The sequence below is a fragment of the Podarcis raffonei genome, chromosome 7 (assembly GCF_027172205.1).
Source record: "Podarcis raffonei isolate rPodRaf1 chromosome 7, rPodRaf1.pri, whole genome shotgun sequence".
Classification (NCBI taxonomy): Eukaryota; Metazoa; Chordata; class Lepidosauria; order Squamata; family Lacertidae; genus Podarcis; species Podarcis raffonei.
In genome coordinates, this window is record NC_070608.1 from 40,823,468 (window position 1) to 40,851,183 (window position 27,716).

Genomic DNA, 27,716 nt, shown 5'->3' on the forward strand with positions numbered 1-27,716 from the left:
GAGCTTACAAGTCAAAAGCATATGCTACACTATAACTTTCAAGCACATTGAAACCACATTTTCTCCCTCCCTGGGAAGCGTAGTTTGTTAAGGGATGCTGGGAATTGAAACTCCATGAGGGGTAAACTACAGTTCCCAGGATTCTTGGAGAGGCATCTTTAAATGCACTTTAAAGGTAAAGAGCATATGCAGCCAAAGTCTCCAGTTCAAAGCCCAGTTCATAGGGTGAACTTAAGCATCTGCTCTCTAGTAGGCAATGTGAAATAAAGAGACTCAGCCCGCCTTGCACGGTGGTTGTAAAGATTGCTGGCAACACAGTCTTTGAACACTTATGGAACATACATTAATAAACTTTATTTAACACTTCATCCTGCCACTGAAATAGCCCCCATTCATATCAGAAAAGCTGCCCCAAGAACAAGAAATAGTCATTATTAATGCTATTATAATTCATTCATTCATTCATTCTAAGGTCCCAGGGCAAGTCACAACATTAAAACACAATATTAAAAACAGTTTATAACAATTTGCATGGGAATCTTGCCCATTAATATGCTTCACTTCTAATGTTATTACAGTCCTAACCATGTGATGTAAACCCCTGGTTTGTCTAAGGACTGACCACAATATGAGTTTCCCTGACTGAAAAGTGCTGAGTCAAGTCAACAAGAGCAGAAGCGAGAGATATGCCTTTTTCAACAACAAAAATAAAACAATCAAATTTTGGACTGAATAAGAAATCCAGTCTTGGCCCCTTGAGCCTTGTCAGTTGCTTATATTCCATTGACTTTGGGCTCTGAGTCCAATACCCCCTCCTCTTTCACAGATCGGATTACCTGCCAGTTTAGGAAATTGCCTTACTGCCTGTTTTTTTTTTAAGAGTAAATGGTACTCTCCCCCACCAAGATCATGAGCAACCCACAGAGGGAGAGAGCTAAGAAAATAATAGCTGGAGGTTTCCCCCCAATAAATTCACATTTCACTGGCATGGTTATGTTCCAGAACTGAATTTCATTATCTGCCTCTGTGAATGAAATGGAAAATGCTGCTGTGCAGGGATAGGGTCATAACCTCGGACATACAGTTCAGCCCCCTAGTGGTGTTGGCCACTTCCGGGCAACCTGTTTATTGAGTATTGATTTGGATTTGTTCGCAGGGAGGATATACAATGCATCAAGCTCCACACCTTCCAGAGCAGTTCCCCATCTTTCTCCTTATCACAAAAGTCTCCAGTTATAAGAATTCTAAGGTCCCAAATATAAAATAAACGTTCATAAATGTACAAGGCAAACACACACATAAGTATATAAACCACGTGTCTGAAATAGTACAGGAGAGCAATCCTGAAGTCATTTTGACTCTCCCAAACTGAGCTCAAATATTTCTCTGCAAGGAGGTGAGGAGGTGGAGTAGAGGATGAACATGATACTATTAATACTTACATCTCATACATTTCACATCAGGATACACATTTCAATACCCATTGCTGTAATTAAATGAAAACCGAAAGATCAAATTCCGAATTTAATCCTACTGGCTGTAATGTTTTAAATAAAAATATTAATCGTGCTTCTTGTTTTAATATTTTTTGATGTCCTGTTTGCTATATTTCTGAATATTAAATTCCAAATTTGATAATAGTATTAATAGTATCATGTCCATCCTCTACTCCACCTCCTCACCTCTCTACTAATGTAAAACACCTGTTGAAAAACCTATAATGAGAGGATGTGTATATATATTTGTAACCAAACAGGGCTACCTTGCTAAGCTATTCAGTCTTGTATGCTTAAGCCAAGAAATTGTATCTTCAAAGTTATGTAAGTACATAATTATGAACTTTTGCATTATAATTGATTTTTGTATATAGTGGGAGAATTTATATTTACTTTGTATTTAATTGAACACCTAGAAGTGTATTATGTTGATTCTGATAAGATTTCGTTTGGATTATTATCAGTTAGCACTAGTAGATGCATCAATGGCACGAGACAACTGAAGAAGCCCAGAAAACTGTGCTCAGGGAGTGTGCTGTCCGCCAACCCCAACAAATTGGCCCCACTGGGGCGAAACAGCAGTCTCTCAACTGCATGGACTGCTAGGGCGAAACAGGGAGAAAACACTGGCACCCTGTCTTCTTTGTTACTTCATCTGCTGCTTCATCAGCAACTCACAGTTACCAGGAACAACGCTGAACTTACCCTTTTCTTGAATCTTCTTGCTTATTTAAAAAACAAGAAAAAACAAAAAACTGAGTCAAGAATTTGTAAGAACCTAGTAAAATCTGATATTGCAAGTTCACTTTATTTTAGATAGTTTGTAAGTTTTCATGGCACTCTCTAAGTATTTGTCTCTTTCTCACATATTTGATAAATGGTGTAAAATTATTTTTGAACAACGGTGTGAATATTTGTTGCCAACATGCTGTACGAGTCGCACTATCTTTATTAACGGCACAGGTTGCATTTTTCTAGCACCAAAGTGAAGTTAGGCTTCTCTTAGTAGCTAGCTGGAATGTGTGTGCTATTTTATAGTACCTAATAGTTCACCTTGTTGTGTTATCATATACAGCCACAAAGGCAGTCACGTATCTGCCTCTGTATTCGGTAGGGTATGTAACTGCCTACAAATAACTACAAGGCATGTAGTCTGCAAACAGTGCTTCCGCATGCACTAAAGTGATAGTATATCCTATAGATTTAACTTGGAGGCATTCCTTGATGCATTCATTAGAAATGGACCACACAGAGGACATGCTTATTTAATTAGATAGCTCCAACCCTGATTTTACCTTCCTGTGGGTTCACGCAATCAGCATAGTTCATAAAGGGTGTTTAAACAAAGAACAGGGTGTTTCTTACTCTGAAACTCCACTTGCTGCTCTTCAGTACTGCAGCAACAGCAGCGATTATTTCATTTCAGTTATTACTTTATTGCTGCTTTTATTGTTTCTTGAACAGAATCTGGAGCGAGAGCACGAGCACGAGCAGAAGAAAGCAAGGCCTCCCTCAACTAGTGAAATTGTGGTTTTCTTCCAACTGGAATCCTGATAGAGATCTCTTCCATGTATAAATAAAAGCAGAACACTTTTTGTACTGCAGTATTTCTGCAATGCTACAGTTTCTCGCCATGTCGTTTTGAAAGGGTGCTTGGCTGCAAACCTTCCCACAGATGAAAATAATCTGTCTTCCCCAATGAACATACAACACTATGCACCATATAACCCTTCAGAAGAGGCACAAAGGAGAGATGGCACAAAACTGAAGACTTCAGAATCAGACAGACAGGTCCTAACAGCATCTTGCCCAACCTCTTTTGGAGTACAGGATTCTAGAATCATAGAATCATAGAATCATAGAATCATAGAGTTGGAAGAGACCACAAGGGCCATCGAGTCCAACCCCCTGCCAAGCAGGAAACACCATCAGAGCACTCCTGACATATGGTTGTCAAGCCTCTGCTTAAAGACCTCCAAAGAAGGAGACTCCACCACACTCCTTGGCAGCAAATTCCACTGTCGAACAGCTCTTACTGTCAGGAAGTTCTTCCTAATGTTTAGGTGGAATCTTCTTTCTTGTAGTTTGGATCCATTGCTCCGTGTCCGCTTCTCTGGAGCAGCAGAAAACAACCTTTCTCCCTCCTCTATGTGACATCCTTTTATATATTTGAACATGGCTATCATATCACCCCTTAACCTCCTCTTCTCCAGGCTAAACATGCCCAGCTCCCTTAGCCGTTCCTCATAAGGCATCGTTTCCAGGCCTTTGACCATTTTGGTTGCCCTCCTCTGGACACGTTCCAGTTTGTCAATGTCCTTCTTGAACTGTGGTGCCCAGAACTGGACACAGTACTCCAGGTGAGGTCTGACCAGAGCAGAATACAGTGGCACTATTACTTCCCTTGATCTAGATGCTATACTCCTATTGATGCAGCCCAGAATTGCATTGGCTTTTTTAGCTGCCGCGTCACACTGTTGGCTCATGTCAAGTTTGTGGTCAACCAAGACTCCTAGATCCTTTTCACATGTAGTGCTCTCAAGCCAGGTGTCACCCATCTTGTATTTGTGCCTCTCATTTTTTTTGCCCAAGTGCAATACTTTACATTTCTCCCTGTTAAAATTCATCTTGTTTGTTTTGGCCCAGTTCTCTAATCTGTCAAGGTCGTTTTGAAGTGTGTTCCTGTCCTCTGGGGTGTTAGCCACCCCTCCCAGTTTGGTGTCATCTGCAAATTTGATCAGGATGCCCTTGAGTCCATCATCCAAGTCGTTGATAAAGATGTTGAATAAGACCGGGCCCAAGACAGAACCCTGTGGCACCCCACTAGTCACTCTTCTCCAGGATGAAGAGGAACCATTGATGAGCACCCTTTGGGTTCGGTCAGTCAGCCAGTTACAAATCCACTGAGTGGTAGCATAGTCAAGACCGCATTTTACCAGCTTCTTTACAAGAATATCATGGGGCACCTTGTCAAATGCCTTGCTGAAATCAAGGTAGGCTACATCCACTGCGTTCCCTTCATCTACCAGGCTTGTAATTCTGTCAAAAAACGAGATCAGGTTAGTCTGACATGACTTATTTTTCAGAAATCCATGCTGACTATTGGTGATCACAGCATTCCTTTCCAGGTGCTCACAGACTGTTTGCTTAATGATCTGCTCCAGAATCTTCCCTGGTATTGATGTCAGACTGACTGGGCGGTAATTATTTGGGTCCTCTCTTTTCCCCTTTTTGAAAATAGGGACAACATTTGCCCTCCTCCAGTCTGCCGGGACTTCGCCTGTTCTCCAGGAATTCTCAAAGATGACTGCCAGTGGTTCTGAAATCACATCTGCCAGTTCTTTTAATACTCTTGGATGCAGTTCATCTGGCCCTGGAGACTTGAATACATCTAGACTAGCCAAGTATTCTTGTACTATCTCCTTAGTTATTCTGGGCTGTGTTTCCTCTGCTGAATCATTTGCTCCAAATTCTTCAGGTCGGGCATTGTTTTCTTTATCGGAGAAGACTGAGGCAAAGAAGGCATTGAGGAGTTCAGCCCTTTCTGTGTCCCCTGTTTGCATTTCACCATCTTCTCCTCTGAGTGACCCCACTGTTTCTTTGTTCTTCCTTTTGCTACGAACATACCCATAAAAGCCTTTTTTGTTGCTTTTAACCTCTCTAGCAAGCCTGAGTTCATTCTGTGCTTTAGCTTTTCTGACTTTGTGTCTACACGTGCTGGCTATTTGTTTGAATTCCTCTTTGGTGGTTTCCCCCCTTTTCCATTTTTTGTACACATCCTTTTTTAATCTTAACTCAGTTAAAAGTTCTTTAGATAGCCACCCTGGCTTCTTTAGGCACCTTCCATGTTTCCGTCTCATTGGTATTGCCTGAAGTTGTGCTTTTACTATCTCCCTCTTAACAAACTCCCAGCCATCATGAACTCCCTTTCCTTTTAGTATTACTGTCCATGGGATCTCACCCAGCACTTCCCTAAGTTTTATGAAGTCGGCTTTCTTAAAGTCGAGAAATTGAGTCCTAGTATGCTTGGCTGCTCTTTTCCGCTGTATAGTAAACTTCAGAAGAGCATGATCACTCACGCCTAATGATCCTTCCACTTCTACCCCACTAACCAGGTCATCAACATTGGTTAGGACCAGATCTAAAATGGCTGTTCCTCTTGTAGCTTCTCCCACTTTCTGGACAATGAAGTTGTCTGCAAGGCCAGTGAGGAATCTGTTTGACCTTATGCTCTTGGCTGAGTTTGACATCCAACAAATATCCGGGTAATTGAAGTCCCCCATTACTACTATCTCCCTTCCTTTTGCATGCTTGGCCATCTGTTCCAGGAAGGCATCATCTATGTCCTCCGTTTGGCTTGGGGATCTATAGTAAACTCCCACAATGAGGTCACTGTTATTCTTCTCTCCCTTAATTTTGACCCAAATGCTCTCACTTTGGCTTTGAGGTTCTAAATCTTGGATCTCTTCACAGGTATACACATCCCTGACATATAACGCCACTCCTCCTCCTTTCTTGTCTGGTCTGTTTCTCTGAAATAGATTGTATCCCTCCATTATTACATTCCAATCGTGGGACTTATCCCACCAGGTTTCAGTGATGCCTATTATGTCATATTTAGTTTGCTGTACCAAGAGCTCAAGCTCATCTTGTTTATTTCCCATACTTTGCGCATTAGTGTACAGACATTGAAGTCCATTAATCATTCCCCCGTGTCTCTTATTTAAGGATTTTTTCCTCCCACCACTAGGTCTGCGTGCTGTTTGCTCCATTCAGTCTATGACATTTGGATGATCATCTTCATCAATTGATAGACTCCTACCTTCAGGAGCACTGTCTCCCTCCCCCACATTAGTCAGTTTAAAGCCCTCCTGATGAGGTTTCTGAGATTTTTTGCAAAAACATTCCTACCAACCGTTGTGAGGTGCAGCCCATCGCTTGCCAGAAGTCCATCTTCAAGAAACTGCATTCCGTGATCTAAGAATCCAAACCGTTCCTGTTTACACCATTTGCGAAGCCAGTTGTTCACTTCCACTATTTTTCCCTCTCTCCCTGGGCCACGTCGTTCAACTGGGAGGACAGATGAGATGACAATTTGTGCATTTAATTGCTTCAATTTCCTGCCCAGAGCCTCGTAATCTCTTTTGATCTTCTGGAGGCTATTGCTTGCAGTGTCATTGGTTCCCACATGAACCAAGAGGAAGGGGTATTTGTCAGTGGGTTTTATGATTCCTTGCAGTCGTTCAGTTACATCTTGGATCTTAGCCCCGGGGAGACAGCACACTTCCCGAGACATCTTGTCAGGCCCACAGATCACTGCTTCTGTTCCCCTCAGTAGGGAATCCCCTATCACCACTACACGCCTCCTCTTAGGTCTGGTCGGGGTTCTTCCGTGAGCTGTCCGTTCCAAGGTCGCCTGCACATTCCCTGAAGACTGCCTTTGCTGCTCGTCTTCATATACCTGATCGACTGTAATGAGGGAGAGATCCTCAAATGGAGTCTGCTCTTCGTCTTCCATGCTAGGGGAAAGGACCTCAAAGCGATTGCGTATTTCTAAACAATCAGAGCGAACCCTGGGCCTCCTACTTCTTTGAGTCACGTTTCTCTGTATTCTCTGTACATTCACACCACATACCAAACCTCCTGTTGATTAACCCACATAAGAGGGAATACAGTGCGCATTTTCACATCCCACAGCTATGTTACATCAGTGAAGAAATTTGATACCAAGCCCAGCACGTGAGATCTTCAGCTATGTTAAAACAAACATTTTGCTGGCGGTGAAAATCTGAGCACCCTCTTTCACATACACGCTGAACCTATACCGTTCCAGATACTTTAAACACTGTGTAGGAAGGTTCCTTATCTGCCCTGAAAGGTATGGTTTGCTTTGAACTTACTGTTTCTTTCTCCATCTCTTGGAACAGATGGCATAGTTTTACTTGAAACAAGTTACGCCCATGTCAAGAGTGCCTGCAATTTACCAAAGCAATATTATTAACAGATAGATTAACCGTAAGTGAGAATCAGTGCAATACAGGTTCAGCTTCTAAGGCAGAGGTGGAGAATGTGTGTTCTCCAGATGTTGTTGAACTCCCAACTACCACCAGTCCCAGCCAGTGTGGCCAATGGTCAAGGAGGAAGGGAGGATGGGAGCTGTAGTGCAGCAACATCTGGGGGGCCACAGATTCCCCACCTACAATCTAGAAAGTCTCATGGAGCATGCAGCTCCCATCAAGTCAAACTGAGTTTTTGTCAGAATGAAGAATGGTGTAGAATGTTCAGTGTCTTGATGGAAATGAGGCTGAAATCAATGCATGAGAAAGAAACAAATCGGTAAAATATGACAAGCAAACCTGAGTTTACTAGATAACCATATTCATTTACTTAGTGAGTGTTTGGTATGAAAAAAAGGTTTTTTAAAGTCAACCATCTGTCTTCAGATCTGAGTCTATTATAATGAGCAATAATCAGGTTAAGCCTAAAAAAAATATCAGTAAACTCAAGTTGTACTTCAGGAGCACTAATTATTGCTGTAAAGGGCAACTGATCTTGTTTTACTGCACCTATCAGCATTTGGTTATTATCTTTGCTGTTCAGTCACAGTGGTGCAGCACTGTGTGGTGGCTAATGCAAAATTGCCTCTCATTCACCAGGGCAACCCTCGCACAGAAAGGGCCCTGCAGCTGATTTCCCCTCAGGGCCTGGCCTGCAGTTTCTTTGTATCCTAAATCTGTCTCCATAGGTCTTGAGGAGTGCTGTGTATTTTTAGGATACACAGACACTTGTGTTGGCAAGCCCGGCAGGCCTAATGAGCCTATTATTCACACTTTCCCCCATCATCTTATCCCAGCAGAGATGAACTGAAATGCTGAGTCGTATACACTGTTCGTATTTCTTTATTTCAAAACTTCCTACTCATGGCTGTTTTGTTTTGTATTGCAATATTAATGTATTTTTTTACGCTACCCCTGTGATCTCAAATGAAAGGCAGTATATAAATATTTTACATACATAATTTGTTCTTAAGGGTCATAGACTATGTGATGTCATTAAATAAATGGCAATTTGTTTTTTTATTTAAAAAAATACAAATACAGCATTTCTTACTCTACGTATTTGGAACTTTTCCAACCCCTAACCACTTTAAAAACCTTGCTATCGGGGCCTTTAAAATTCCAAAATGTGGGCAGGTAGGTTGCGGGAGAGTACACAATCATAGCCAAAGCAAGAATAATGTCAAATATGACATTTTCCAAAGTTGGGGCGGGGAGGGAGAGAGAGAAAGAAAAATCTGTGGTGGTACTCTGCAGTGAGGAGTCTATCAATCTGGCAAATATCATCTTCTTGATGTACACAGGAGGTCTACAAGTAGACAGGCTGGTTTGTATAAAGGAAATGGAGAAAAGGGGCCAGTCTATAGGAAGTTGGTTTAATGCTATCATGGAAATTGCTTTAATAATACCTGCAATGTTTCAGTGAGAAACATATTCATAATCTTCAGTGGGCTCTCCAGGTGCCAATGCCAACACTGCAATAGTCTCTCTTTTTTCTTGATGAGTCAACAAATTCCACCAAAGTTCTTCTGTGGTGGTTGTTGGCAAAATATTAGCTTGAGACTGAGGGTCAAAATCAAAACCATATGGATGGCTGCTTTAATACTATTATTATGACCAATCATTTATGTGGTGCCCTTAAATGTATGGTGTATGTCTCCAGAAAAGTGTAAGGCACATTCCTCCTACTTCTGGATTGCTGCGTTAGACAAATGCCTGGCAAACAGATAGGCTGCCAAAGAAATAACAGAACAGAGTTCAGAACATCAAAAGAAAGGCATCTTGGGAGACTCAAACTGGGTCACATTACTGTGACCCAAACTGGGCCACCTGTTTCCATGTGCTATGCGTGATGTGCCTTGTTTTCAGTGTCATGATTTGCCCTGAGCCTAAAGGGATAAGGCAAAGTAAAATCTATAAAATCTGATTTACTAATGCACACTTACTAAGGACCTGTTAATAGCTATACCAGTATATCACAACTACCCCAAACATGCTGTTGCATCGACATCAGAGGGTCAGAAAGCCAGCGCAAATATTAGGATTGTGTGTAATCAGTAAAGTCTCTTTAGGGGGCAGGGGAAAAAAACAGAATGCTGAAAGAGGGAAGTGCAGAACAGAAGATAAGTAATGGCCTAGTTCACACATAACTCTTAACGATGACTAGATTTCATGAGGTCTATGGTGACAAGCAGGGAAGGGCAGTCCTGGCAGGCTCTGTCAGAAGGAGAGTAGGAATAGGAGGAGGTTGGTGAAACTGTTGGCAGAGAGAGTTTGAGTAGTCCACTAGGAGACATCCATAACCAGCTGCTGCCAGCCATCCCAGCAGAGGAGGGAGAGTCATGTGAGCCAGCCATCACCCCACCTCCTGACAGCAAGGTTTCCCCAGCAACCAAGGCAGTGTGTGAATCAGACAATGAGCCAGCTGAGCAGACCCAGGTTCTGTTTCCAAGGATGCAGCATTGGACGCACTAGTGGGGTCAGGCCCCGACTACTCCCTTGCTTGCCCAGTCACATTGCTTGGGACAAGAACCATGCAAATGACTGTGCCCTCCCTGCTTCACTTCAAGGAAAGCAAAGGAAGTGTTTCGGGTTTTGAGGCAATGTATTAGCTTGTGCTTAGGCATGCATCTTAAAGCCCTGATTCTGAACTAATGACTATAAAACCTGTATCTTGATCTTGTTAACTGTGTCTGAGAGTAGGAGCCATGACAGTTATTGTTAATCATAGTTAAAGATGAGGTATCTGCAAGACAATCACCTAAGCCATAAGTTTTTTTTACTGCACAGAACAGTTAAAAACACCAGCAAGAGCAGTTGAGCCTTGACAGCAGTTGGAATGTTTTTGGCCACTTTTCACTCACAAATCTGAAGCTTTTGAGTACTGGTTACTCCTATCTTATCCATAGTTAAGGAGGTGGTCCAGGTTTGCACATATCACTAAGCTATGGTTAAAATTAACTACGGTTTATAAACCAGATATAAACCTTCGTTGATGAGTAATCTCTAACCATAGTTATGCCGCTGAACTATATTCACATATAACACTATGCCACGATTTAGCATGACATGAAAACCAGGCCATTGTGTCAAGCACTGCAAGAAGGAAATGGGGCATATTATACCACAAACTTGTATTGGCTAGCACTTGTGCAGCACAAACCTATGCATATTTATCCAGCTTTTAAGCACCATTGTTTTCAATGAGACTTACAGTCCAGCAAATGTGTTTAGGAGTGCACCCTAAATGTCATGACTTCCTCCAAAGAATCAAAAGATTTGACATTTGCTGAGAACACAAGAGACACACTCTAAAAGAATAAACTCATATCCATTTGTAATTGCAGAGACAAAACTAAATATTTTAAATCTATGGTCTAGTAGTTCTTTGCCTTATAGAAACTGAAGGTAAGTTCAGAAACAAAACAAATTTAACATGTATACTAAATGGTAAGTCCCATTGAATTCAACAGGACCTCTGAGTAAACACACTTAGAACTTCTTATTAATCTGTCCTTTCCATATAATCATAGCATGCTGGGGCACAATAGAGAACTTTAATGATATGTTATTCTCATGATCTGAAATTTCTGGTCAGCTTTAAAACATTAAGCACTACAAAGGCTATAAGCGAACTCCAGCACTTCAATTTTAGCAATGATCTAGATAATTTTTAATGCACTTTAAAACAGAACTTGTAAAGGTTAAATTAATGTCCAGGTCCACTGAATTAAAACTCCAGAGTAAAAAATCTGCCTTTCATTAAAATGAGAAAGGTCACCTAGAAGTTTCTTTCTTTGCTCTCCAAATCCCTTACATTTTCTTAAAAGGAAAGCAAAGCAACAGGCTTTAAACAAAATGTGAAAGCACAGAGTTCTCAATACTATAGCTGCAAATGCATGTATGTCTTCAGTTCGTTCCAGGAGATCACTGCAGGAAGACTAGGAAGGAGTCTAACAGGGCAGTCTCATACATGCCTGCCCAGAAGTAAGCACCATTGAACACAGTGGGACATACATCCAAGTAAACATGCTTGTCTCGGCTTTTAGAACAAGCAGTAATTGGAAGCTCTGGGACCTAAGCCCTTATCTCAGAAAAAAAAGTTAGTGGTATAAAGTTTTGACACATTTTTTCCATAAGCTATTTCCACACTATTTTTAAATGCTTAAGTTCATAGGATTTGTTTTAGTTTAATTGTTACCTCATTTACAATATTGACACTGCAGGGGAAATACCAGCAAATACCCTGAAGGAAATATTGCTCATGAAATAGGACCACATCAAATAGCTTGCAAAATATGACTGCTTATTAGAAGGACTATAGCACAAACCTCTATAAATCTTGAATGGTTAATATGGTGGAGACGGCTAGGAGATGCTTTGGACTACAACTCCCATCTTTGTTCATGCTGGCTGGGGCTGATGGGAGTTATAGTCCAATAACAAAAGGAAGGCACCTTGTTGGCTATCTCTAAGACATCTGCAGAGCACTAGGTTGAGGAAAGATGCTATATGCAACCAAACCAAGAGTTGTCTAGAACCTGGAGTGTGAGCTAAGAGGTAAACTACATACAAATGCATGGAACAAAGCCCAGATGTTTGATTTGCAAACCAAAAGTAGCATCAAGAAGCTGTGACTACAGAAAAACCTATACTCCTCTGCACTACTGACTGAATTTCTGGGTGGCAATCCTGGACTTAATCTTAAGTGGTGCCCAAGATCTCGTCCAGCACTTTGTTCTCACGGTGGCCAACCACATACCTATGAGGAGCCTTCAATAAAAGATCAAGTACAACAGCAATCTCCCCACTTGTGATTCTCAGCAACTGATATTCAGAGGCAGACTGCCTCCCACAGTGCCTCTGATTTAAGTTAGCCATCTGCTTGGCGACAATTGCTTCTTGATTCCTCTTGCTTAAGCCTGGTTGTATGCGCAAACAATGTTCACAGTATATCAGTGAGACACATAAATTAGTAACAGTCTTCTGGAGAATTATGCACTTAAGCAGGGGTTCTTGGTGCCAAATAACATAATGACCTTACCATTTATTTGTCACCTTTAACACACGGAAGAACAAACCATCAAATAAACAAATAACATGCATGCATTTTCTCTGTCTAAAATTGATGTGTGCCAGCTATAGCATATGAGATAATGAAATACTTCATGTCTTGCTGGTAAAGTATACGAGCTGCTAAGAAAGGGGATCTCGTCATTTTACAACAAAACACTTGGCACAATTCAAATGCATTTCATTATTTTGGTGGAAGTTCATTTTTCCTCACTTAATCAATGTCTGTTGAGGGACATTGCTTTCATTTTCAAGAGATATTGGAAAAGGAATCTCTTTCTATTCTTTCTATGCTCTCTTACATTTACCTTTAAGCATATGCCAACTTGCCAAATTTAAACTATTTTGAAGTGTGAGGTTGGGAAAGCTATTTCTTACCATTAGTTTCAGTTTGGCTTGAATATTTCTGAATATCAGAAGTATAAATATTAGGCATATGTTGAAGGAAAATGAGAGAATATCACAATGACCTTATCTGTGCCAAGGAGTTTTCATTGCTGGAAGCAAGTCTTTATGTTATACAGAACACAGCAGCCATTATCTAGCCCAGAGTACTATAGACATCCTTATGCTACAAATGCATAAGAAAGGTAAGCAAAGTCTACTGTTTCTCCCAGATAGTTGTCATTCATTCTCAAGTCCCACCCATAAAATAAGGATAGGCAGAGCCTAAGATCTTGCCAATGACTTGACGCCATATTCCCCCTACCATAGGTAGGCTGTGCTTTTTCTCCTTCTCCCATTAGGGAAGGACAGGGAGAAACTTGTGAGGTGTTCATACTCTGATCTGCCTCAGAACTTTCTGCATGTGGCATAAGCAACATTGGAGATATAAAAACATTTACTATGGCCCCATAACTCCACAGTTTTAGTCTGCGAACTGTTAATAGTGATTTTCAATGGGACAACTCAGGAGAAATTAGGAATGCAAAAGCCAATAGTTCTTCCTCCAGATATAGCAAACTATGGCAGCTATGCAGTCAAACTAATTCCCATGACTTTCACAATCTAAACCAAGGCCATCTCTACCATTAGGCAAAGTGAGGCAGCAGAGCAGGGAGAAGATGTTAAGAATAGAGTTATGTGTGCCACGAAGCTTGTCATATACCCTCTTAGCTGGCCAGCTGGCCTCAAATATAGTGAAAGACATTTTCCCAGTGCCAGTATTGATGCAAGATGCAACCGGCAGTCCAGGCAGCTTCTGAACATGGAATAGGAGTGAGCACCTCAAGCAGCAAAAAGCTATGGGCCAACCTTGCTTAGGGCTGTTTCCTTCATTATATTTTCCTAAACACATTAATAAACAATCTGCTCCAGCTGCAACGAAACATGTCTCTCCCGTATCAGTCCCTACAGCCACAGCAGGCACTGTAACTCTCTAATTATTTGATTTCACCCACAAACAATCACTCCTCAACTGTAGCCCAAGACAGATGGATGCCAACATCATTAACAAACATGGATAGAGAAGGAGTCATAAGGACATTTGTGTAGCTACAGAGAATCAGGTGCCTGTCACAAAATGCCTTTAAAAAACCCATTCTAGGTCTGTACCACTTCACATAATGCACGTCAAAGTTGCATTTCTAAATACTTTACTACATCACAAACTCCATAAACATAAAAGGCCTCTCTAGATCGTTTCTAGAGGTGGAGAATATTGAGACATGCACACTCCACCTTCATTACAAAGTGATAACTGTGCACCACATGATTTTTTAAATGTCTGAATGGATGTCAGACATTCATGAAATTTCCTGGAAGGTGGTTGGTTGCATGCATACATATGAGAAATGCTCATGACTCTTCACAATGACAGCATCTTCAAAGGCTTCCTGATCCTGTCTCTTGCATTCTGGATCAGGTCCTTGAAAACAAGGGGTTGGGTTCACCTTGCAGAGATTTTTTTTTTTACCACCAACCAGGGTAGAACTCTGCTTAGTTAGTAGCCACTTCCAGCCATGGGAGCAAAGACTGGATCCAACCCAAGTTCTGCATTTATTTCAGAAACCATATAAAAATTCCTCACAGAAATTATTCACCACCTTCCTAGCTACTAGGGGCAAACCTGATATTCTGAGATGTCAGGAAAAAATTTCTTGCTCAACCATGGGTTTTTAGGGACTATTCCACACTCATTTTCAACTTCAGGATATAACAGTGTTTTGAAAATATATTGTTTTGAGTTAGCTTCAGTGCATGGATAATTATATAAAGAGGTCACAGCATAATCTTATTCGGTCCACCCATTCGATTTAATATTCTTGCACATGTGGCAACATTCCTTTAGTTCATTGTTATGCTATTTATTTTTATTGGGTGCATGGGCTTGAATTGCTGGAGTTCTAAATATTGGCCATGATTCAAGCGCTCTGAGGCGAGCGTAAAACAAAATGCTACTCTGTGAACACCAAAATAAACATCTAGAATGATAAACAGAAGTGTAATTTACAAAGTACATGAGGATCACATACTGAATCAAGACATTCAGATAACTGAGTGTTGACTAATGATAGTTGATTATATCCATGAAACCTCAAATCAACCACTTGATTTGCAATATTGCACTTGCTGGCCTTAGACCTGACATAGGCTGATGCAGAAGCAGCCATGAACCGAATTGCAACAAATGCTCAGCAGATGTGCTACTGGCTTGCAGTTCCAGTTCATTCAAAAAGGTTTCCCCCCTCCCCAGGAATGGAACGACCAGTTGCTCCTTCAGCCTCTGTCAATAATGTTCTCTTCAGAAAACAGTATTTCAGGGGTTAAGCAAGTGGAGGTTTTCAAAATCATACCCTGGGACGTTAGTTCTACTTGTATCGTCTTTTACCTTGGCACAAAACCACTGAAAATGATCCAAAAACGATAAACATCTACTGAGGTCATTTCTGCAGTACTGTGGCGCTACAGTTCTATTCAAACACGGTGGGCTGTGTGCCTGTGACTCATTCAGTTCATTAAGCAAATCCAGCCGAGATTTGTGAAGATGTTGGAAAGAGTGGCATCTAGTGGTTCCTTCTGGCAGGTGGGTTCCATATATCAAATCAAACATCTTAGTAATGAAAAGGCAACTGAGGAAAAATCTGAGAGCTAATAAAACAGGGACACCATAGGTTCCTTTAAAATGCACACTCTGGAAGAAACAAGGTGGAAGCAAGCAGGACATTCTGCTTCCTTCTCTGAGGGGCATTCTTGGTTTGGAATTTAATGCTGCATACCAGAATCCTTGTTTATTAATAATATAATCCAGCAGCGTTAATGACAAACAGCAACCTACTACAATTTTTCCATCAGGTAACTGTCAATCCCATTTATCTCAGCTATAAACTGAGAAAATATTTTCGAAATGTTCCATGGTTGGCAGTTTCTGTGCTAACTTGGGGTGCTTCCAAGTGGCACATTTATTGAGCATTTATCCTGAGTTCTTCACAGAGAAATTAGACAATGTTGTCTATTTATTATTTTTATGTAGGCCATTGATTCTAACTTGTTTGCAAGGAGGTTAGATGACATCGCATAAAAGCAAGTGTAATCCCACACTTTTTCTGTGCATTTCCCCATCACTTTCATTACTGCAGAAGTCCAATTTTGGGAGGAAGCATATACGTTGCACAAGCCTTCCCAATCACCTATAATTGTGCAACCTGAATTTCCCAATACGTGACCGAATCCCACCCCCAAATAGTCTAATAAAGTGATAGGTTTCAAATTAATTGTCTGTCTCTTGTTCTTTGGTAGCCTTCTTGCAACATAGTTGCTGGTACCACCTGACCACAGAAAGTTTATACATCATTTTCCATTGCCTCACCATTTCCAGTCTTCTGGTCTTTAGTCTAAAGGTAAGCAGTTCTGCATGTCATAGGTTTTTATTTTCTGTCATAGGTGAGTAGCAAGGCTAGCATTAGGTCTACATGCAATATTTTAACTTGTAAGTTCTGACATTTCCAATAATGCTTCCACCAAAAAAATTAGTTGCCTTTTTGCCATAACCATAACAAATAGTAGAAAGACCCTTTACTCCCACATCCTCTCCAACATAATGACCTTACCTCCTGATCAATGTGTCTTGAACCCCTGGCAACTGGTCCTGCTGGTGTATAAAGTCCCAAGGGCACATGCTATCAGGTAGTCCAATAGGTCAGGAAACACATGGTCAGGGAACCTGGAGTTGAGTCCCGAAAAGCACAGTCCCATGGAACTTCTAAGACACCCAAGCTGTGGCCTATCAATATGGAAAGTTAAGCAGACACAGCACCTCAGCTCTGCATACCCTTTCACCCCTTGACTCTTAATTGAAGCATCTGGGCTTGACGAGGCATGTGACCCTCACCTGTTCCAAGCCTACTCCAGCTGAGGAATCACATAGCTCCTACCAGAGCTTATGAGCCCCACCTGGCCAGCTAGGGAGCTGGGCTGTGGGCCCTTGCTTGCCTCAGCTCCCTCTGCTCCCTACACCTCAGAGCCCACCATGTTCATGGAGATGGGGGCCCCTCTGGCTCTGGTGATGGGTCCTTCTAGCTCTGGTTCCTGTGCACTGACCCCCCATCCCCTTGTCATCCTCTGTCACCCCATGAGTACTTTCTATGCCCCCAACCTCTCCTCCTCCACTCCCAGCTTTGCCCCGGTGTGAACCAGTAGCAGCTACATCCCTCACCAAGATCCTCTTCCTCCTCTCGGTCATCCTGCCCATTCATGACATCATGATTCAGGATTAGTGGGGTGAAGTGCCATCTATGTACAACACTGAGGGAGATTTCTTGTACATGTGCCAACACTTATTTGAATGGCTTTTCGGACCATGTTACATTCCATACTATAGGGTCTATTTTTCTTTCTATATCTTCCTCCCATACTGTTTTCAGATTATCCACAGTTCCCGTGGACTTGCCATCCAAGATCATGTATGCACTTAAGACTTAACATTCCAAATTATAATCAATGTGGTATGTTAAATTTACTAACTATATTCAGGCTCTGCTCACTTTATTCCTAATTATGGGTTGGTGCTAAGGTGTCAGTATGCCATTTTGTTTTGCATTTGCATGCACACCTTTTTTTGGCATCATCTCACATATTTGGATGCCAAAGGCAACAAACTTTACACTAAAGCAATTGACTGAATTATTGTCACAAACCTACTTGCTGGCAGAGACTAACTTCGTAGGAATCAGATCAGATGTATCATGTCAGTAATCAATCATCAGATTTTTTTTAAAGTTCTGTTTGATATTTGAAGATTGTCTCCTTCCTCGTTCAATTGAACAATACTGATTGTGGAAATGTCTAACAAAAAGAAGCTGCAGGCATTTAACCAATATATTACTTTCTGCATATGTGCGCACACAAACATGTACAATTCATGGAGGAGCCTATGAAGAGTTGCAGACCAGACTGCCAAAAGCATTGAGGCATTTGCTTTTTAGCTCTAGAGCCTGTCTGCCTATTAGAGACAGCACAGCTGAGGATCCTCAGTGACATGTGGCGTCTCTGGCAAACATTTAAGAAAATAAGTTGGCAACCTTATGAAAGGAGCATGAATGAAAGGACAGCCACAGTGCTGATCTGCTGCAAAGCTGGTTAATAAATCAATGATTCTGAGAAACTGGAAAAATAAACTGCCACCCATAAATGGAAAACAGGACCAAGTCTAGATATTTGGACTGTGTGTGCCCAAGGCCTGCTTCTGCACTTCTCCTTTTCCCCATTACTGCCATTTTTCTCCAAGGATTTATGTCTTCAATGCTCCCCTGCCCAATATGAATTTCAGAATCAGGGTCCTGAAGAAACCATTTACCCCCATTTTGAAACTCGAGGGTTTTTGTTGTTGCTGTTGTGTTGTTTTAAAGTGTAACAAGCAATTTATTTTCTCAGACATTTCTTGAATTTTGCAGCAAAATTCAGGAAAAGATCACAATGATGGAAGACTTCATCAAGCAATGCTAATTAAAAACATCAATATTTACCTACTAGTAATTCTGTGTCTAGCATGAGATCACTGCCCCACTTGATACTCCTATCTTTTGTCTGAATAATCTGTGCCCATCTACTTCCTGAGGAGTTTTTCCCCTTATTACTTTGCTTGCATAAAATCTAATAAAATTATTCATAGGATGAATCACATATTCCAGTAGTGTCATAGCAGAGAAGCTTTTAAATGATTTTCTGTGTTTGTACACTGGGATGTGATCAAACAGAACTTATTCAGGTTTTTATTTACTAGTAAAATGGAAAAGATTCTAGTCATAAATGTTGCACAACAATGTTACAGGCTGAACCCATTTACCTAGGGAGAAAATTCCACCAACATGAAGGCTGGTACCATCTCAACCCAGCTGGAAAAAAATAGAGAAGTCCAAAATCTGGTGTTGTAAAGGATTAAGTTAAAATAAAACTTAAGAAATTAAGTTAAAATTTATCTTTCTGTTTGCTATACCTTTTTTATTTTGCATAATACATTTCACAGTGCGTTTTATGTAAATTTGATAGAACAAGTAACAAATAGATGTATTTGTGTAGAACTTGGAATCAAAATTGGCCCCACCATTTGAGTAAGTGGTCCACCCCAAAATAGCTGAACTTCTTTTAATAATGTCTATATAACCATTACAGTCAAACAGATGCTTAAGAGGGCAAATGACAAATTGTAGGACGGAAAACAGAAAAAAATGAAGAAAAACAGCAGTAAGCAAAGAGACAGTTCTACCCAAAATAATGTGTTCAAAAGCAAGTAAATCTTTACTTGGTGTCCAAAAAGAATAATAATGTGGGCCAATCTGTGAAAAGAGTTTCAGAGTTGTAGCACTAGCAGGAAAGTTTCTGTTCTATGAACAGAAATGTACTTGCAACCCAACCAGCAGAAGGACGGTCAACATTAGAACTATCCTATGAAGATCTCAGCAATCTACTGATGTTAATATTTTAGCATAAAATGCCATACTCACTAACCTTGCTTATTTTTTAAAAATGCAATATTTTTATCATTTATACTAATGAAAAGCCTTTAATAAACTTACAGTAATGAATATACACATTTCTATCCTATTCTTCTAGTGTCCATGTACCACTCAGGGTGATCACTCTTTATTTCTCATCTATGAGCAGCAACTTTATTCATTTATTGGTACAAATCACATAGTATAAAACATGAAAAGGAAGGGGAAATGAAAGAACCAGTGAACAGAGTTTTGGATGTACTACAGACTGTGCCTTTACAGACGTGGTACTTTTACCCATTGTGAAAGTTCATGATACACATTCACAGAATCTTGCTATCATATTCATAGACTCATTGAATATATGAGTCAAATCGTTGAATTCGAAGGGACCACAAGGGTCATCTAGTCCAACCCCCTGCAATGCAGGAGTCCAGTCCATGCCACACCAGGGGTGGGGGTGGAGAGAGAGCAGGGCCGTCTTTAGCATATGCGGCGCTGGGGTGCAAAGATCCACCCAGCGCTCCCAAATTTAGTTTAGCCACCCCCAAATTTTTTAGAGGGTCAAACTCAAAGTTGTTGACCTTTTTGGGGGGAGGAAAATCGCTCACTTGTAACAACAACGCAGCAGAAATAACTGCTTTTGTTTCCTGACTCATTGGGAATATTTGATGCTATGGAGTAACAGAGTGACGGAGGTGGGGGACGGGGACTTTTGAGAGGGACCGGTATACAGTACGTATACATTTGATGCGCCCCCCCCCAAATACATCTGGCGCTCCCTAGAATTTGGCGCCGGGGTGCCCCGCAGCCCTTGCACCCCCGGATAAAGACAGGGGGGGAAGAAACCTGCACTTAAGAACAGGACTATAGTATGTGACTAAAGTTGCATATAGTTTGGCCCTTAGTACCATCTTGTAAGGAAGAAATAGCACACTTGTTATGATTTTAGGTAGGAATACTTAATTATTAATGATGTGTTTATACCATTTAAGACACATCATCCCTATGTGATTTACACAAGATGTTAACATTGCAATATAAAAATTTTCACAAAATAAAGCAATAAAACAGTCAATACATAAATCAATAAAAATGATTGCTGTTTGCACCTTATATGCTATTATTATATCCTATCTGAGATTGGAATGAGAAAGAACTGTGTGAGTTGGGAATGAGATCCCAACTGTATGAACTCAAAGCCTGGATAATCTATTTGTCCCTATTTTTTGATTTGGTAACTGGGAAAATTAGGCAAGGCATATCCATTTGTTATGCAGAGGATACACTGTAATACACACACATCCAGATTTAAAGATGAGCACACATACTTGTTCTTTATGAAATTAAACTGAGCATTCCCTGTTCAGATTGCTTCCTAGTCTAAAAGCTCATCATCAGAGTGAAGCTGATTTGATGACTGCTGGAGTCCCAGCTTCTCTTCCAACTGGAAAGATATCAGATCTTTTCTGGTGATTATCCCAACAACCTGGTTCTGCAAATCAACAACTGTCAGGTGCCGAAGGCCCAGAGACCGAAATATGATGTATGTGCGTTGCAGTGAGAAATGGGCTTGAACCGACACTGCAGATTTGTTTATGTAGGGCTCCTGCAAGATAAAGTAAAGTAAAGGATTAAGAGAAAACAGGTGTAACCTTATCATATCTTAACTCCCAAATGAAAGAAGAGCACAATGCAGTGGTCGTTGTTGTTTTATCTCATTGGTACATTCAAATTATTTCTTTTTTAAAAAACATGGTATAATAGTGGTTTCATTTTTCACTAGAATTTCACATTGATACAGGAATGTACACAGATCATACAGGGAAGGGCAGTTAAAGCTAAACTCCAGTGGTACGTTCAAGAGTTCTGCGTGGCTTTGATAGGCATGTGGCAGTTTGTTAAACCAAATACGTTTTATAGTGAGGTTTTGTTACATTGCTCTTAATGACATCCTACAGCATTCCACAGCAGACACTTGCAGAAAGAAAGAACGAAAGAACAAAAAGGGGAAATAAAATTAATCTATTTCTAAGAAGGCAATTTTAAATACCACTCTGGCACTCAGAATACAAGGTAGTTTGGCTGAAGAACCACTGCAGCCACCAGTTTTGCTACAAGCAAAGCAAAGAGTCACTGCACATAGGGCAGCCTTTCTCAACCTGTGGGTCCCCAGATGTTGTTAAACTACAACTCCCATCACCCCTAACTAGCAAGACCAGAGCTCAGGGATGATGGGAGTTGTAGTCCAACAACATCTGGGGACCCACAGGTTGAGAACTGCTAACATAGGGTGTTCTTCTTACATGGAGATGGGTTCCATAAAGTGGAGTCAGGATTTCACACATAAAGCTACGGAGATTATTTCTGTGTAGGAAAAGCTAGATGCACAGCACAAGTGTATTTTGCCACAACCATGCCAGTCAGGAAGCTGATGTGAAGAGAGGTGATCTCATGGTCAAGGAAACATCAGGTATGAAGTGGCCTTGAGGTTAAATCCATTGTTTCTACATTTACTAAATTGTCACAGCAGAAAGTTTAATGCAGATACACAATTCCTAAAACTAAAAACAAACACCCCAAGTCAAGAAACATTCTCACTTGGTGACAATCACTCACATTTTTATAGTTCCCGGGCTAGATTGCTGCAAAACACTCTTGCTGGGGTTTCCCTGACAACTGCTCAGAAGCTTCAACTCATGTTGATGGTTGCCCCTGATGAATTGCTCCACTGGAAATGTACACAGCACTGCTCAGTGTGATCTGCATATTGGTTCCGGATGGTCCTCAAGACACAAACTGGAAAGCCCTCAGCCAGAAAGCCCCCAACCACTTGGATCCAACATACCTACCATCTACCACCTCTCTTATATCACAACCACAAGGTTAACCAAAATCACCTTAAAGAGGTTGCTGTGTGTGTGCCATAGGTAGGAGACAATGCTTGTAGAAAGACATAAGGCAGTTCTTAAGCTGTCCTCCAGCTACTGTAAATAAAATATTGTCATTCACAGACAACACAGTGCTGCTGCTATTCTTCTAGTCACTTTATGAGAGATCCAAACAAAGCTGCCTCTCACTTTAGCTTTCCAACACAGCAGTGAAATATGAAAATATATATGGGAATACAAAGACAGGAAAATAAGTTTTTCCTTGTGCTGTTTGAGAGCAGGGAAAATTCAAGAGCTTCGCTATACATTGTGTCTTTGCAATTCCATAGGAGTCAAACACTGACATTTAAATGATTTGTTCCATTAACACTGGATCTTTTCGCCAATCTGGAACGTGTTTTAATCGCAAACCCCCTTGAAATGGTTGCCTTTGTTGTATTTTCTTGTTGGCTCATCGTATCAACATCTGTTATGTTTATATAATATGAATTAAAACTCAGGAATGCTGTTTGTACTCGGCTACTTTTGTTGAGAGTGTAGCGTCCCGGGATTGGCAGTGTTTATGTAAATCAGTGTAGCTGACAGAGCCGTCATAAACAGAAGAGAAAATATAACAAACACATTGTTCGTGGAGGAAATGTTTGTTTTCAGAGCTGGCTCCGCTCTTACCAGATTGATGAAGCGTTGCTGATACTGAGGGTCCGTAGTGTAGCGACCCAACAACATGGTCATCCGTTGCTGATTAGGCAGTTTTTCAACTCTGATCTGCAATAGACAAGGTGCATTACTATTATTTAGTGCAGTGCAATGCAACCAGATTCAGTTTCTAGCAAGGAAACCTATTAGTACAGAAAAATTCACTGAAGTTCTTTACCCTACGGGACAAAGGTCCTGGGTGGGGGTGACATCTAAATCCAGCAGGTCAAGGTGATGGTTTCTGACATGCTGTAGTGCAAGGTGAGAGCAGATAGAGTTTCCCTACCCTGGAGGGTAGCCCATCTAGGAGAAGGAAAACTCTGATCTTAAACCTCTGCTGCCTTGTGGATCTTTGGGAGAAGAAAAGACTAAGGAGTAAACCCTACACAAATATGAAGTGGAGTCCTTAAGATGGAGGATGGCACCTTGTATGCCTCCTTCCAGCAACTCCTGCAGCCAAACTGGTTCTAACTGTATTGCTCTGTTTTCCTTTGGACCACATCTTGTTGTATAGGCAACCCAGGACCTCCATAGACATTGGCCAGGCTTGCACCCTAGGGAAGTCACTTTGGGGCTGCTAATGCGGCAGTTTGACTTAAAGACGCATACTCCTTTGTCTCCTGAGACAGACAGATGCTAACAAAAACAGCAGATTGAGATCTGGGAGAGGCAACTCATGCCGGATTGATTTATATTCCATTTTTCTGCAATGCCCCAACTCAACATGGATTCACAACAGATACAAATACAACAATATATTCCATTACAGGTTTATTACAAAACTAAAATTTATCAAAATCATCAAAATCACAGAATAAATTTTTTCAATAATCAATAATAATCAGCCCTACAAACTTCTATGTAATCATCTCCCTTATAGAACTGGATTTTCCTAGAAATATTGCTTGAAGCACTACTATAGTGTTCCACTACTTTGAAATTGTTACATCTGAACACAGGAAAAACAGTCACTCACATTCTTACCAGTCTTTTGCAGCAAAAAATTCCACTCTGGGAATAGAATAACTAATAAAGCTAGGCTACTACAAGCAGGAAGCAAGGGAAGGATGGAGTTGTATAACACATATGTAGTATTTACCAACCACTACTTTCAAAACTAGCAGTCTGATCTCCAGGAGGGCCAGTGTCAGGTTTTAGCAGGCCCTTGGGCAAGATGCCCAGAGTGGGATCCCTCTCTGAGTGGACCGATGTCCTTCACATTCCTGTATCTACAGCCCTTTCACTTGCCCTCTTCCATTAGGCCTAATTCATAGAGCCACTTAGCATGAGAGGATAAGGGGACTGGAAAGTGCTGTTCCTTGCTCACGTACTTAAAAGGAACAAGTGAACAGACAGCAATAGGGAGGAGGAGAAACAGCAAAATCTGGGGGGCTCCAGAGAAAATCAGTGGGTCCTTTGCTAGGGGGTAAGCCTCAGTAAATGCCCACCCTGGTCCTCAGATCCAGAAGTGTTCCCTGTTCCGTGTGTGTGTGTGTGTAAGATAAATAAAAGGGCATTTATTACCTTCTGATAGGAAAGAAGAGGTGCACAAGATTCAGAGTCTTCTGTAGTCTCCTTTTCAAAGACGGCTTCGTTTTCCAATAGCACACAGAGCTCAAGCCTAGTTTCATGAAGAATACATTCATCAGCAGACCTAATGACCACTCCAAAATAGCTATGAGACCAAGATTATTTTTTTATCCAGAATTTTTCATCTATGTTGTTCCTCTGGGCATTGGCCTTCATGATGGCTCAATTCTGTACTCCCAGTGAACATTCAAATAAATATCAGGCAGGGGATGAGCTCATACAACTATTAGCAACTAAGAGAAGTGTTACACCATAGTCTTCCATACTGCCGGGCCAAAATTCACAGGTAAGAACCAAATCCCTATTATTTTGTGTTCTCTATTTCCTTAAAAGGAGAGGAAGTTCAAAAGTTGCACTACCACTAGGTTTAGTTTCCTTCGGGGTACTAGAGACTTACAGTTTCTTTGGAACATATGACAAACATAAAGTCAGAGGCAGTTGGTTGGCCTACAGTGAATGTGATAGGCTGGATTAGGTGGACTTTCAGTCTGATCTAGCTAAGTTCTTATGCTTACAGCATGTATGTATGGCAAACTGAACACCACTATAGTTTTAAATTGGAGGGTATATAACACAATAAATTCAGTTTGCCACACAAAAGCGAAATCTTCGTTAGAATTGTTTTTTTTAATGACAGCTGGTCATACCACCTACTGCTCATATGACCTACTGACACCCTACAGAACTTCCATTGGTTTAGGATTTGTTATTTGCTCTTCTTTTTCTATTGATTAAATGTGACCATTCAGTTATAATTAGTTTTGTTATAAGTTCATATAGCAAAAGAAATAGTTATACTTGATAGAAGGAAGAAAAAGAAAGTTTGAGCAACCTTCTCTTAAAAATATAATCTGCATCTCTCACACAGCTTTCCTTTATCTATGGTATATAAATCATTATACATCCATCTTGCATCATGTTTTGTATTAAATCAAGATATTATGGTTTAAACAGCAGCTGTACTCAAAACCATATATATCTGCAACCTGATTCAATTTTCAAATAGCTGTTATTATGGGTCTGTTTGAAAGAAATTGCCTCACAGAGAAACAGAATTGGTTTAACAGATATATCAAATGATACCTTGCGGAAGACTTGACATGCAATCTAAACACAAGCTGAGCAAGGTTGTATTCAGTTACTCTCTAGTTCATTCAAGTGGAGGTTTAATAGGTAATAGGCATTTTGTTAATGTAAACAGCAGGAGCCAATGCGAAATTATTATCTGGTTGTAAATGTGCAAAGAGCGTTACGATATTTATCCTCATACAAATCCTGCGAGATAGCTCATTACAATGCCAGTTTTACATTTGGAATCTTAGCCATTGGCCTTTTCCCATTTGGCCATCTGAAATTTCATTTATACCTACCATTCAATTCTGTTATGAGTTGACTTTTTCTAGACACTGTTAAATTTCATTAAAACTATGAGCCTGAAAAGAGTGACAGCTGTTTCATGTTCACACATTAGACAACGTTTTCAGTACAGACATACATGAGTCATTTACAGACATTAGATCGGAGTAGAATGAACATATTCATGTTGGATGAATGGGTGTTACATTGCCATCCCCTGACCTATGCATCTTTGTTTGACATGAACAGAGCCTGAAAAGAGCCCCCCCACACACACATATGTGAGCTCACTTCTGACATTCAGAAAAATGTGTATCAGTTGTCGGTGGGGCTGGCTATTACAATATTGCTCCCCTCACATTTGAGCAGTCTTTAAACCCAGATCAGGTGTCACTAAAAGGCTCCCATGAGGCTGACTGCTCTAACTTATCCCGGACACAAGTCAATACTTCTGCCTAACTTGACTTTGTTCCTACACCAGTTGAGGTTCATATAAAGAGCCAGTAGAGTACAGTTTGCTATGCAATCAAAGCCACTGTAAAAGGTATCATGTAAGTGGAGGTCAGTGTGGGACTAGCTACACCATTCAGGCTAGATGAAAAGGAAGCTTCGGAGTTGGGGTGTTTCAAAGGCAGTTAATGGAAATATGGCGTATGTTCAATATATCTATCAATTCCAACAGAAAGTCTTTGTGGCACTGTGCAAACTAACAAATCTGTTATGGCATAAGCATTCACTGACTCATATCCAGGAAAGCTTATGCCACAATAAATGTGTTAGTCTTTAAGATGCCATGAAGACTTCATTGTTTTTGCTGCCGCAGACTCACACAGTTACCCTTCTGGAAACTATCCATGCCACTTTGTTTTCCTCTTCAGGCAATAAAGGATTTAGGAATTCCCCAAGCATGAACATGCTTTATCTGGTATTCTTAAATAATAGCTCTGAATTGAACTGTGCTCCATACTCTGCTTCATTACATAAGAACATAAGAACAGCTTGTTGAATCAGGCCAATGGCCCATTTAGTCCAGCCTCCTGTTCTCACGGTGGCTACCCAATGCCTGTTAGATGACAGCAAACATGACCTGAGCACAGCAACACTGCCCACCTATGATTCTCAGCAACTGGTATTCAAAGGTCTATTGCCTCTGTTAGCAGAGGTAGAACATAGCAGTAGCCATGATGTAACAAACCATTGTAGTTACGTATTGTATGTGTGCCCTAACCAAAGCTGCCCTACTTCAAACATTTTCACACCTGAAGCAAAAACTCCAAACAGGGCCCCTTTGACCACTGTACAATGCTCATTGTTCAGGATACAGAGAGATGGAGTCTGGGTGCAAGAAAATGACACCTTCTCTGGAATGTGCTGCCTGAAATGTTAGTAAGGATGGCTGTTGGAAGCTTATAAAAAACTGTGCTGTCAGGTGGATTACATACATATGGTGACAATTTCTGTGCATCTGCTGCTCCAAAGAGAATTATTTCACCTACTTTATTGAAAGGCAATTGAAGATTAGATATCTGATCACCATAAAAAGCTATAAGAAACGAAAACAGCAATAATGGTGTTTTGCCAAAAATGAAAATCACCCTGTTTTAGTTCTGACCTGGAGTTTATTAT

The 27,716-nt window shown here is 40.7% G+C and overlaps 1 protein-coding gene across 1 annotated transcript in view; it reads right to left on the bottom strand.

Annotated features, from left to right (window-relative positions):
* Nucleotides 1-20,415: 20,415 nt before the first annotated feature.
* Nucleotides 20,416-27,716, bottom strand: part of LOC128417492 (chloride channel protein C-like) — a 70,769-nt gene continuing 63,468 nt past the window's right edge. Inside the window, exons 14-16 of the mRNA XM_053396204.1 lie at nucleotides 24,669-24,765; nucleotides 23,118-23,213; nucleotides 20,416-21,166 (exon numbers count right to left, since the gene is read on the bottom strand). Coding sequence (XP_053252179.1) covers nucleotides 20,936-21,166; nucleotides 23,118-23,213; nucleotides 24,669-24,765 — 424 coding nt within the window. The 3' untranslated portion in view covers nucleotides 20,416-20,935. The remainder of the gene's footprint in view (nucleotides 21,167-23,117; nucleotides 23,214-24,668; nucleotides 24,766-27,716) is intronic.